This window comes from Leopardus geoffroyi, chromosome X (genome assembly GCF_018350155.1).
Source record: "Leopardus geoffroyi isolate Oge1 chromosome X, O.geoffroyi_Oge1_pat1.0, whole genome shotgun sequence".
Taxonomy (NCBI): Eukaryota; Metazoa; Chordata; class Mammalia; order Carnivora; family Felidae; genus Leopardus; species Leopardus geoffroyi.
In genome coordinates, this window is record NC_059343.1 from 12737196 (window position 1) to 12750282 (window position 13087).

At 51.6% G+C, this 13087-nt stretch overlaps 1 protein-coding gene and 1 long non-coding RNA gene across 2 annotated transcripts in view; one reads left to right on the forward strand and one right to left on the reverse strand.

The window, feature by feature from the left end:
• LOC123594087 overlaps positions 1 to 13087 on the reverse strand; it is a 276984-nt gene that overhangs the window by 10507 nt on the left and 253390 nt on the right. The window lies entirely within an intron of this gene.
• MAGEB17 (MAGE family member B17) lies at positions 7427 to 8955 on the forward strand. The gene is given in 1 exon segment (XM_045470702.1): positions 7427 to 8955. A coding segment is annotated over 1 exon segment (1053 nt). The 5' UTR covers positions 7427 to 7473; the 3' UTR covers positions 8527 to 8955.

The following is a 13087-nucleotide window of genomic DNA, read 5'->3' on the forward strand; positions in this document are numbered from 1 at the left end:
CTGCTTGTCGCTTAGTGATTTAAAAAAAAAAAAAACAACCCGAAAACTATATGCCCATTAACCCACCTCAAAGAAGGTACTGGGTTTCTGATTAGATGTTCTAATTTTTTGTAAGTCAGAAGAGTGTACCTACCCTCTCAGAAGCAGAATCCAGACTTCAGGCAAAAACTTCTTTGCTCGATTTAAAGCCGAAAGGTGTGCTTTGCTTAGATTAATGAAAAAGGCTGGGGCGCCTGGGAGGCTCAGTCGGTTAAGCGTCCGACTTTGGCTCAGGTGATGATCTCACGGTTTGTGGGTTCAAGCCCTGCACTGGGCTCTGTGCTGACAGTGGGGAACCTGCTTGGGATTCTCTCTCTCTTCCTTTCTCTCTCTCTCTTTCTCAAAATAAATAAATAAACTTCAAACAAACAAACAAACAAAGGAAAACATCTCACAAGCCAAGGGTAAAAACTTCTTAGGTCCTACCTGAATTCTGTGAAGAGAGCAAAGGGGCATCAACTCCCCCCCTGGTCTCTAGCTCCCACGGGGTCTTGAAATTTCTGCTTTGTTGCGCATTTTAAGAGAACATAGAAAAGAGGTCATTCCAAATTGTGCAGGTGCCTAATAATAAAAGCCAGCCCCACTTAGATGCTAACTGGTTCTTTATCTTCAAAACCAAAATTGCTCTCTCCCAATATGCTTCACCTCTTTGTGTGTCCCCTTTGCCTTCGAAGGGTGGTCAAAATTCTCCCATTTGTCTAAACTCAAAACCTTACCATCACCTCTGGCTCCATCCTTTCAGCATCACCCACATCCAGCTGGACCTCAGCGTCTGCAAGTGTCCCTCTAAAATGTTTCAGGTACGGGCGCCCTGCTGGGCTCAGTCGGTTAGGTTAAGCATCCGACTCTTGATTTCTGCGCAGGTCATGATCTCACGGGTCGTGGTGAAGCCAGGCTCAGGTCATGACCTCAGAGCCTTCTTGAGATTCTCTCTCTCGAAATAAATAAGTAAATAAACTTTAAAATAAAGTAAAATGTTTCAGGTATGAGAATCCATCTCCCAAAGGCAATGTTTGCCCAGTGAAACACGACTTTCTCCCCCACAGGAAATCAGCGGCGGGTCTGAGGACCCAAGTGTCGCCCTGCAGCCTCAGCTTCTCCTCCAGGACCCCGTAATTCTCCATGATCCAGAAACTAAAGCGTTAAGCCTCCAGAGCAGAGGCCTCCTGGGCCAGATAGCGGACCCCATTCTGACGGTTGCCGCCCACGTCCTGCCCAAGTTGTTACCATTTCCGTCGTCACCGCTGCATCTGCCGAGCCACGCGTCACTGCCCTAGATAAGACATGCTCCTTGTGTTGCTAAACTCCTACAAATAGTCCCTAACAGGCTCTTATTTTTAGTTATTCCTCACATTTCCTTTAGATTATGCTTCCCTGTGTACCCGTCTGAGCGTGTTGCTCTCATGCCCACATTCTCTTACTGGTTTTTTTTTCCTATGACAAAACCCAATTTTCCCAGCCTGCATGTCAACTCCCTACTTCCTAAGCTTATGTCCCACTGACTGCCCCTTCCCCCTGCACCTAGACAGATTGCTCCTAAGCAATTGCTCACACCTTGCTCCTAAGTCTCCCCGACACCTTTTGGGCTCAGTGCTTCTTACCCTGAGCTGTCCTTAGAAACACCCAGGGAGCTTTAAAAACTCCTGATGGCCAGGCCCGGCCACAGAACAACTGAGTCAGAATCTCTGAGAGGGGAGAACCAGGCATCCCTATTCGAAGCTCTCCAAGTGACTGCAATGAGCCGACAAGGTTGAAGGCTACCTCACCTGAAATGTCCTCTTGTACGTCGGCTGGCCTGAACCCTACCCAACCCTCACAGTTCAGCTCCAGTGTCCTCTCTCCATGAAGCCGTCCTGCTCTCCTGTGCTCAAACAGCACTTTCTGCATGGGTCCTAGCTTTTCTCATAAACTGCCTTGAAATATATTTACTTGTGTGAATACTAGACTCTCCCACTAGATCAGGGATTGACAAACACTTTCTGTAAAGAGCCAAGTAGTAAGTATTTTAGGCATCGTGGGACAGTCTGTGTCAAGACTACCCAACTGTTGTTGTAGCATAAAAGCAGCCACAGATAACATGTGAGTGAATAAACGTGGCTGTGTTTTAACAAATCTGCATTTGCAAAACCTGACGGTGGGCTAGATTTGGCCTGAGAGCTGGAGTTGCTGATGTCCCAGCATGAGACTAATAGAGCACTTTAGGGGCAAGGATTTTTTTTTCTTTTTAAGAGAGAGAGAGAGAGAGAGAGAGAGAGAGAGAGAGAGAATCTTAAGCAGGCTCCACACTCGGTGCAGAGCCCAGCACAGGGCTCCATCCCACGACCCTGGGATCATGATCTGAGCTAAAATCAAAGGTTGGACACTCAACCGACTGAGCCACCAGGGGCCCCAGGGGCAAGGATCTTTCAGTCTCTCTCTCTCTTTCTCTATTTGTCTCCCTCTCTCTGTCGCCCTCTCTCTCCAGCCCTAGTGTCTATCCCAGTGCTCGAATCAGTGACAGAAACCCACAAAACTCCCTTTGTGAGGGTCAATGCAGTCAGACTCTCACAACCAAGCATAGGGCATGGGTAAGGCAAAGTAAAGCAGGAAGAGTCAGAATTTGTCAATCCTAACTTTTAGGCAAAGACATTAACATTTTACCTTACTTATCATTCCCGGCAGAACTGTCGAACAATCTCCATTTGCGGCACAGAGTCACTCGTGAACGGTGACCACGCATTCCCATGCAGGGACTAACTCTCCAGCTGCACAGATCCCCTTCTACCCTGCCGTAGGCTGGGGAGCACCTCGAGAAGACGAATGAGGTGCAAGCATCGGAGCAGAGGCCAGTGTCTGTAAGAGGTAGCTCTCTAAATTTGCAAACCCACGCTGTACGACGCTGATTAGCATCACCAACCAATGTTGACATAATTCACCATTACTGCAAAATTATGCCCGCTCCAGACATGAGTGAAAGGTACCAGGGCTCCTTGGCCTGTAACCACAGAAAGGTGAGCCTTCAAGTGGCCCTTCATGTACGTCACGGTGGGCAGTCAAATTTGTTTCAAGGTGTCTTAGTCCATTCGGGCTACTATAACAAAAATACTGTTGACTGGGTAGCTTACAAACCACAAAAATCTATTCCTCCAATAAATAAATAAATAAATAAATAAATAAATAAATAAGTAAGCAAATAAATAAATAAAACATATAAATGTTTAAAAAAAAAAATCTATTCCTCCCAGTTCTAAAAGCTCAGAAGTCCAAGATCCAGGTGCCAGCAGATTCGGTGTTTGTTGGGAGCCCACTTCCTGCTTCAGAGATGGTGCCTTCTTGCTGCGTCTCACACGGTGGAATAGGCAAGAGAGCTCTCCTGGGGTGCTTTTCCGAGAGGACTAATCCTACTCATGAGGACTCCACCCTCCTGACCTAATCACCTCCCCAAGGCCCCTCCTCCTTAATACCATCACCCTGGAGGGCTAAGATTACAGCATATGAATTGGGGGCGGGTGAGACGCAAACATTCAGTCCACGGCATAGGGGCTCATTTTCATTACGAAATATGTGGGTTAAAGGCATGTAGAGACAAAACAACTTTCTCATGCACAGTCCCCAAGTCTGGCTCGTCAAAAAGAAAACCATCCCCACGGTCTCCCACTCATGCCAGCCTGTTATCTCCTAATTCACGCGTCTTCTCCCTACTCCAAACTGTATCTCCGGCAGTAAGAAGAAAGGCTGTGTACAAACTCCTGGATTGGAATACACTGCCAGAGCAATAAGAATAATAAAATAAATGAAGAGTATGAATAAAGAAAGCAAAGAGATAATATTTGGCAATCCCATGCTCATTTACAAATGCAGTGTCACATCACCTCCGAAGAACAGGGGCTCAAAATCCTGAGGCTCTACCCCTTCCCTGTAGAAAGTTAACAGAACTGAAGTCACCTAAGAGACTAAGTCTGGTGACTGCACACCACCTGTCCTACGCCTCTCATCTTGAGTTACAGCTTCCTTGTCTCCATAACTATGGGGCAAAGAACCGTTTTCTGCAAAATTTATAGTCGGGAAACTGCTCGAGAGGTTGAAGGGATGTGGCATTTCCCAGGAAGCCTGTAATCAAGGAGACAGGAGCTGAAACGAGGATCCCTATGTAGGAGGACTGGGGAGATCAACATTCCAGAATATAGACAACCCCCAGAGACTGGCTTATGGCTGCTCAAAGACGTATAGGGTTGGAGGCAGGCCTGTGAGGTGAAGTATCCCAGTTACCCTTCAGGGCTGTCAGGAACATGAGAGCCTTGGTCTAAGAAGGGCGACCTCAGGTAGTAGAGGGAGGAATGTGAGCCTCTAACAGGCTTCAAGGGGAGGACCCAGCCAGAACAGTGGGGTCCCATCGAGTCCTGACCTGTCAGTCGTTGGAGGTGGGGAGCTGGCTCCCCTTGACTTCTAATTCTGTAGTCCCAGGAGAAAAGGGCCTCGATCTGAGGGGGGCAGTCCCAGGATTAGCCAGGGGTCAAAGTGATGACATTTAGGGAGGAATCAGGGAATTACCCACACTCTAACGGAGGAGACACCACAGACCCCCCTTCCCCACCCCACCCCACCCCCCGACTCCCGCAACCTGGGAGGCCCAGACTGAGGCAGAGTTGTCAGGCGGAGGAGCCCCCTCATTCCTGCCTGCAGGGTCCTGGAAAGAGGAAGACCTTGATCTAGTGGGATTGGGTCCCAATCCTACAGAGCGAGGAGACCCGGGAACTAGCAGGAGCCAAGGTGAGGACCTAGGATAAGAGAGAATCCCGGCCAGCAGAGAGGGTCACACATTCCCAGCGCCCTGTTCTTAATCGTGGGAAGCCAACCGCTCAGCTCAGGAGCTCCTCACTTCTGTCCGGGGCTCTCGTTCGGGAGGCCCTGGGAGAAAGGGAGCAGTGCCAATTACAGAGGAAGGGGTTCGGGTCCTAACTGGAGCTCAGGTGAGGACCCGGAATCCTAGCGAGGACCTCTCCCCAAAAGAGGAGGTGCCCAGAGCCCCGCCCCTGCTGCCCGGCCTGGCAGCCCGTGGCAGGGGTAGTTCTACATGGAGCATTCCGACTCCCCCCTTCTAGGGACTCAGGGAGCATCTGAGATTGGCGGACTCAAGTGGGTACAGGGAGGAGTCGCTGGCTCTGATTGAGATCTTTGGGTTGCCGTAGATCCTCCCCTGCTGACAGCCCTCAGAACCCCCTAACAGCGTTGGCCGTTTGTGGCTCACTCTGACTTCCGCCTTGGAAGTTTGGGAAGCGAGGGAGTTCGTCGGAGGGACAGGGCCTCGGATTAGTGGAGGGCGAAATTCCAGGCCTGCTCAGGTTTCAAGGTAAGGACTCTGAATGTGGACTGAGGCCACCACCACACCCAGGACCAAGGAAGCCCCACAGAGTGCTGCCCTAGCGTCCGCACCGGGAGCCCCGGCACACTTGGGTGTGGACGGCACCATGGAGCGGAGGGCCTAGGCCTAAGTGGGGAGGCCACGGTTTTGCCACGGGAAGAAGCCTGGGCCCTAACTGGAGTCCCGGTGAGACCTTGAGTGCTTATGAGGAGACCTTCCCCTGAAAGGGGGTGAGGGTCCGACCAGATCCAGGAGAAGCAGGCAGGGATGGCCAGATGCCGTGGGCCTGAGTTTCCTGTCTAGTGACGGAGGGAGGTGAGGACTTGGCCGTGAGGCTGATGGACCCCGATCAGTAGAGGGAGGAGTCCCAGGTTTTGTTGCATGTCAGTGGGGTCCCAAACAGCCCTTCCCCCACTCTTAGCTCCCGAAGGCCCCATACAGCCTCAGATGTACCGAGGGTCACCTGACTTCAGCCTTGTGGAACTCGGAAAGTGAGGACCTTGGCCCAAAGGGTGTGAATTTAAGCGGAGGATGGAGATCCTGAATATGGACTGACACAACCATCCAGTGGCCTTGCCCCCCGCCCCCCATTCTGGGAGGTTCCAGCAGAGCTGTGGGGCTGACCTGCTTGAAATGTTCCAGGGAGAGGAGGGTGTTGTCTAGGGGAGTGGCCCCAATTCTGCAGCAAGAGGAGACCAAAGCCCTAACGGGAGTCCAGAGTGAGAACCCTGAGTGCTAAGGAGATGTCTCGACTTCAGCCCAAAAGAGGGGGCAGACCAAAACTCTACCCATGCTCTCAGTTCCAGGAGGCTCTAGGTAGGTTTCCCCCATGTGGTTTGTCCCGGCTTCCCCTCCAGCGACTCAGAGTGTAGCAGGATTCTCGCACAGAGTCGTGACACCGAGGCTTTTCTTTCCAGGAAGCAACTTTATTCGTGCAGGCACCGCTCAGTTGGGTCGTACCAAAGAAATGAGCCCCGAACGCCACATGGCATAGTTTTTTTTATATATTTTCTACTTCTTTGTCTCTCATATATGGGAGCACACAAACATGCAGTGATTAAGTGGTCTCATGTTACAAGGTCGCGAGGGATGTTGTCACGTACCCATATAGCCAAGTTGCCTTGAGGTTTTTGTTTTGTTTTGTTTTGTTTTTCTCTCCTTAGGGAGGGGACCCTACTACAAGAGAAGTGAGGACCTTGATCTGGGTCTGGTTGACTCAGTTCATTAGAATGAGGAGTCAGAAGTCCTACCCTGAGCCAAAATCAGAACCCTGGGTGAGGACTGAGCTAATGAGCCAGTGGAGAACTGTGGGATCCCATAGGGTCCCCTCCTTGTTCTCAGGCTTTGTAGGCCCCCAGCAGCCTCGGTAGGATGTGGCTCACCCTGGCTTCTAACGCTGGGGTCCCATTTAAGCAAAGACCTTGGTGTAAAAGGTGTGGACTCAGGCCCACTGAAGGTGGAGGCCCAGGACCGGTCAGGTGGCAAAGTGAGGATACTGAGTGAGGAAATGGGGACCAGTTAACTCCCAGTGGTGACGGTTGCACCGAGCCTAACCCCTAGGAGGCCCAGGGCAGAGCTGACAGATTCAGATGGCCCCTGACTTCACCTTGCAGGATTTCAGTAAATGAGGGCCTTGGTTTAAGGACTGGCTGCCCCAGTCCGGCAGAGAGAGGAGTCCCAGGCGCTACAGGGAGTGAAGGTAAAAATCCCGTGTGAGCACTGGGGGAAAACCACTTCAGAACAGAGGAGGCTGCGCGAAGTCTTCCCTGTGGTGTCAGCCTGGACGGCTGTGTGCAGCGCTGTCGGGGGGGATGACTCATTTCTTAGGTGGCAGGGAGCTGTATCAGACAGGAGCAGAGAAGCAAGGGTCTTGGATGCAGGCAGGACTAGCAGGCTGTGGCCTACGGCAGCTCTGACTTCCTCCAGCAGGTCCTCAGGGGACAGATTGAGAGAACAGAAGCCCTGCGGAGTCCTACAGCAGCGCCCTCAAGGACACCAATGGTGGGGGGGGGGGGCATTCTTAAAGCCACAATGACATTTCCCTGCTGAAGGGACTCACACCCTTTTATCCTCGTCCTCCAGGTGCCCACAGCATGGGCCTTCCAGTGACACTTGGCCCGCCATTCCTAGGCATGGTCATGCCTCGAGGTCAGAAGAGTAAGCTCCGTGCCCGTGAGAAACGCCAAAAGGCCTGAAGTGAGAGCCAGGGTCTCGCGGGAGCTCAGGCCACTGCAACAGTGGTAGAGTCTCCCTCCTCCCCCTTGCCTGTTTCTGAGGGTGCTCCCTCGCGCCCCCCTGCAGCAGGTTCTCCCCAGAAGTCTCCCAGGGCCCGGTCCGCCAGCGGCCCTGCTGCAGCCATTTCGGGCTCCAGTTCTGATGAAGGTGCCAAGAGCCAAGGGGAGGAAAGCCCAGGTTTGTCCCACGCCCCGCCTTTCTCTGAAAGCACTCTCAGAGGTCATCTGAGCAAAGAGGCGGGCCTGTTGGTGCAATTTCTGCTGCACAAGTATAAAGTGAAAGAACCCATTACAAAGGCAGAAATGCTGCAGATTATCAGCGAAGAGCACCAGGAGCAATTCCCCGAGATCCTCCGGAAGACCACTGAGCGCATGGAGCTGGAGTCTGGCCTTGACCTGAAGGAGGTTGACCCCAACGGTCAGTCTTATGCGTTTGTTAGGAAAGGGGATCTTCCCGTCGAAGGGCGTCTGAGCGATGGCGTGGGCTTTCCCAAGAATGGGCTCCTGATGCCCCTCCTGAGTGTGATCTTCATGAATGACAACCGTGCCACCGAGGAGGAGATGTGGGAATTCCTGAATGTGTTGGGGGTCTATGCTGGGAGGAGGCACCCGCTCTTTGGGGAGCCCAGGAAGCTCATCACCAGAGATCTGGTGCAGGAAAAGTACCTGGAGTACCGCCAGGTGCCCAACAGTGATCCTCCTCGCTATGAGTTCCTGTGGGGTCCGAGGGCCCACGCTGAAACCAGCAAGATGAAGGTCCTAGAGTTTTTGGCCAAAGCCAGCGATACTGTCCCCAGTGCCTTCCAGGCCCATTATGAGGAGGCTCTGCGAGACGAGGAAGAGAGAGCCCAGGCCAGAGCTGCGGCCACAGCTGCCGCCGGGGCCTCGTCCAGCAGCACTTCTCAGCCCTAGCAAAGTCCAAGACAGGGCCTTCACTTGGTAGTCGGGAAGTGCTGTCAACCTTAAAGCAGCGGGGAGTCAGGTGGAGCTGGAGACAGCAGAGTATAGTTCTTCTTTGTGTTCCTGTTGTTTAGAAATAGCATACAGATTTACCTCTTTGTTTCTTAGCTTTCCAGTGTGTTGTTTTTTAAAAAGTTGATGTAAGTTCAGAATGTACGTTTATGAATGACGTGGCTCGCATATGTATTGCTGGTTACCACGTTTGAGAGTAACGGTTTTGTATTTTGTAAGACAAATTGAAAACCCTTGCATCTTCTATTGTGATCCAGTACAAGAAACACATAGCACTGGAATAGGGAGTTTCGGTAAAATGTAAGAGAACCCCACAGTGACACAGTTGAGGCAACAAGATAGTGAAATGAATAAAAAGTGGTTAATTCTGGGTTTTTCTTATTTCTTTCACTCTTTCTTTTGGTAAAATTAAAAGGCATATACCTGGATTTGCTTAGCTTTTCAAGAATGTGGGAGAAACCAAACTGTCGTAAATTAGAATTCTTGCTCACTATCCCTTTTGTTCACCAAGCATGAATGGAGCACCTGCTCTTTGGAAGGCTTCCTGTGAGTTCTAGGATGTGTGCGCCAGGCCCAAACCCTGCCAATGACATTTCAGAGTCCAAGAGAAGCTATCACATAAGGAACATGGTGAGATACATCCCTAATCCCGAAGGGCAGTGAACAGAAGGGAGAACAAGGGAGGAGATTCTACGTGGAAGCAGTCTGGGATACATACCCTGAGCCAAGGCAGGCTGGGAGCCTGGGAAGCTGCCGGTCCCTTTGTGGGAGGGAATGTTAAGTTTGGCTGCATGAATCGTTAGCTGAAGCTGTTGAAAGGGTGAGCGGGGACCAGAACCCCAGATGGCGGGTCTCTCAACGGACAGACTAGGTTGGCCATGGAAAATGGCTCCTAACAGTTCCTGAGGGATGTGGTGAACTAGAGACAAGTGCCCGCCCACCTGGGACAGGTGGAAGGACTGCTGTGCTGTTCCTGAGCAGGTGCACTAGCCAGGTGTTTTGTGCACTCAGTGTCCAGAGAGTTTCTTAGAATAAGGGTGATTGTGGGGGCATCTGGGTGGCTCAGTCAGTTAAGCATCCAAGTTCGGCTCAGGTCGTGATCTCACAGTTCGTGGGTTCAAGGCCCACATTGGGATCTGTGCTGATGGCTCAGAGCCTGGAGCCTGCTTCAGTTTCTGTGTCTCCCTCTCTCTCTGCCCCTCCCCAGCTCTCTCTCTCAAAAATGAATAAACATTTCTTAAAAATTAAAAAAAAAAAAAAAAAAAAGAATAAGGGTGATTGTCAGCCACTTTGCCCTGGCTGGTGTGGGGGTGGGGGTGGGGGTGGGGGGTAGGCGTCAATCACTCCATTAAAAAGAAACCTAAATTAGGCATTCTTCTGTGTAATATGGAATATTCCAAATGAGGTCTAGATTTTTGGTGGTGGTGAAATGAGTAAAAACAGAGATGGATCAGGGCACTTGGGTGGCTCAGTCGCTCAAGGGCCCGAACCTTGATTTCGACTCAGGTCATGATTCCAGGGTTGTGGGAGTGAGTCCCTCCGTGGCACCTACTTAGGATTCTCTTTCTCTCCCTCTGTCCCTCCCCTGCTCACACTCCCTCTCTGTCTCTCTAAACAAAAAAAAAATAGAGATGGATTAAATGCAAGCACAGTTGAGAGGGTAGCAAGTCACTGCCGTTTGCACACCTGTAGTAGTAGCTTCATGGCGTATCCAACTGGGAAGTCCCCTACGTGCCCACATCAGATGACTAAGCATTTTATGGAGAAATATTAGTTTTACTTAGTAAGTAGAATTTGGCTGATTTGGGTTTTTTGAGTTTTTTTTCTAGAATATTGCATATTCTTTGACTTCCTCCTCAATTAAAAAAAAAAAAGTCCCAGCGTGGTATGTGATATTGTCTGGGTCAAAATAATCATGGGAATAACCGCTCTTCAAAAAAATCTCAGTACTTGTCAGGCTCTGAGCTGGATTTGCCACATATATTCTGTACATCCATCAGTCTTGGGAGGCGGGGCTTCTCACACTTGCTCCGCAGATAAAGAACCAGGGGTTCAGAGAGTACGCTAACGTGAGTGAGGTCACGCTGCTGCTAGGTTGCAGGGCCAGTGTGGATCCATGGCCTGAATTCATCTAGAGCCCACGCTATGCTGCGCCTCTCAGCCAGACTCAGATATCATGTGTCATGATTCACGTTTCCTTTCACTACCCTGAGATATGTCTCAGGCGAGAAAAAGAGGGCTCTGTGCACAAGCTACTGGTGTGGAATACACAGCTAGAACAATAAACTATCAAGTGGTGCGAATAAAGAAAAAGACATTTGGTGACAATATGATCATCTACATATGCAACGCCAGATGACCTCAAAAGATAGGGGCTCACAAAATCATCTCCATCCCTGCCTCATAGAAAGTCAGTGTGTTAGAACCAAAGTCACAGAAGAGGCTAAGTCCAGTTGGTGAAGAGAAGGAATAAATCAGCCGGCTTTTGCTCTGACAGCCCTACAGCCGCCCTGGGCACGCCACCTTGAGCTACAGTTGCCCCGTGTTCCGCCGCCCCTGCCACACCGATTTCATCTGCAAGCTTCATCTCGAGTTTGCAGGGGCGTAGCATTTCCTAGGAAGGCTTTAAATTTTTTTTTTTTAAGTTTATTCGTTTTTGAGAGAGAGAGAGAGACAGAGCGTAAGCGGGGGAGGAGCAGAGAGTGAGGGAGACACGGAATCCGAAGCGGGCTCCAGGCTCTGAGCTGTGAGCTCACGAACCGAGAGATCATGCCCTGAGCTGAAGTCAGATGCCTAACCTACTGAGCCACCCAGGCGTCCCTAGGAAGCCTTTAATCCAGGGACAGGAGCCAAGATGTGGAACGCTCTGTAGGAGAATGGGAGATCAACACCCCAGGATATAGGTGGTCTCACACAGACTAACCTGTGGCTGCCCTCAGACCTATAGGCTTGTCAGGAACATTAGAGACTTGGTCTACGGAGGGTGACCTCAGGTCAGTAGAGGGAGTGGTATGAACCGCTGATAGACATCAAGGGGGTGGGGGGGGTACCTAGAAGGAAGAATGAGGAAAGGACTCAACCAGAACAGCGGGATCGCGTGAAGTTGTGCCCCAGCTGTCAGCTCTTGGGAGTCCAGAACAGTTGTGGCTGGATTTGGCTCACCCTGACTTCCAACTCAGTAGTGCCAGGAAGGTGAGATCTGAGGGCAGCAGACCAGGTCAGCTGAGGGTGGCATTCCAAGAACGGGCCAGACACCATAGTGCTTGGTGTCAAGGTGAGGGCAGTGGAGGGTTGAGGGCAACACCCACCTGAGAACATAAGAGACCCCCCAAATCTCCCCTGCTCCTGCCCGAGCTGGTAACCCTGGGAGGCCTAGAGGAGACTTGTTAGATTGGGGACCCCCCCCCGCCTTTTCTGCCTGCATGGTAGCAGGAAGAGAAGAGTCTAGTGGGGGTGGCCCCAGTTCTGCAGAGATGGGAGACTCAAGAACTAATGAATCAAGGTTAGGACTCAGTGATATGAGGGGACTCCCCTCAGCACAGAGGTTCCCACATGTTCTTATCCAGGGGTGCACAGTGCAGAGCCCTTCAGTTTTGCCTGGGGAGTCACGGGGACGGGAGGACCTCGGTGTAACGGGTGGCTCCAGTGTCACAGAGGTAGGAGTTTTGGCTCTAATTGGTGTCCAGGTGAGAACCCTGAGTAGTAATGAGAAGAACCCTCCCCAAACCATGGGGCTTCCCAGAGCCCCAGCCCTGCTCTTGGCATTGGGAGGCTGGACGCAGGGGTAAGCAGACTTATGCCCCATGTCCTAGGCACTCAAGGAGGTGAGGACTTGCGTGTGAGGCCGACAGACCCAGATCAATAGGTGCAGGAGTCCCAGGCTGTGATGCATGTCACTGGGGTCCCAAACAGCCCTTTAGCTGCTGTCAGCCCTCAGAGGTGCCGTACAGCTCTGGCCAGATGCAGCTCACCCTGACTTTCTCCTCGGGGAATCCAGAAGGTGAGGGTATTGGTCTGAGGGGCACAGACTCAGAAAAGCAGAGGATGAAGTTCCAGGACCTTGTCAGGTTTCCAGGCAGGGTCCCTGAATGTGGACTGAGGAACGCATTCTGTCCATAACCAAGGGCGCTAGCCAGTGATCCACGCTGCCCGTCCCTCCCCTCCCCCCCAGCGCTCTCTCCGTACTGGGAGGGTGGACAGAGCTGTGGGCTGACTTCTGCCTGGAAGGTCTCAGGAAAGGAAGGGCCCTGGTCTAATGAGATGGTCCCAATTCTGCTGAGACAGGAGACTGAGACTGGGTCCTAACTGGAATCCAGGTGAGGAACCCAACTACCAACCAGAGGACCTCTCTCACAACAGGGAGGCCACCCAGAGCTCCACTGGGAGTCCTGGGAGCCCCAGGCAGGGGTGGTTCAGTGGCCGCCCTGAACTCTCCCTCTAGGGTGGCAAGGGGTAAGGGCTTTGTTCAGAGGCTGGTGGGCTCATGTCAGCAGAGAGACTT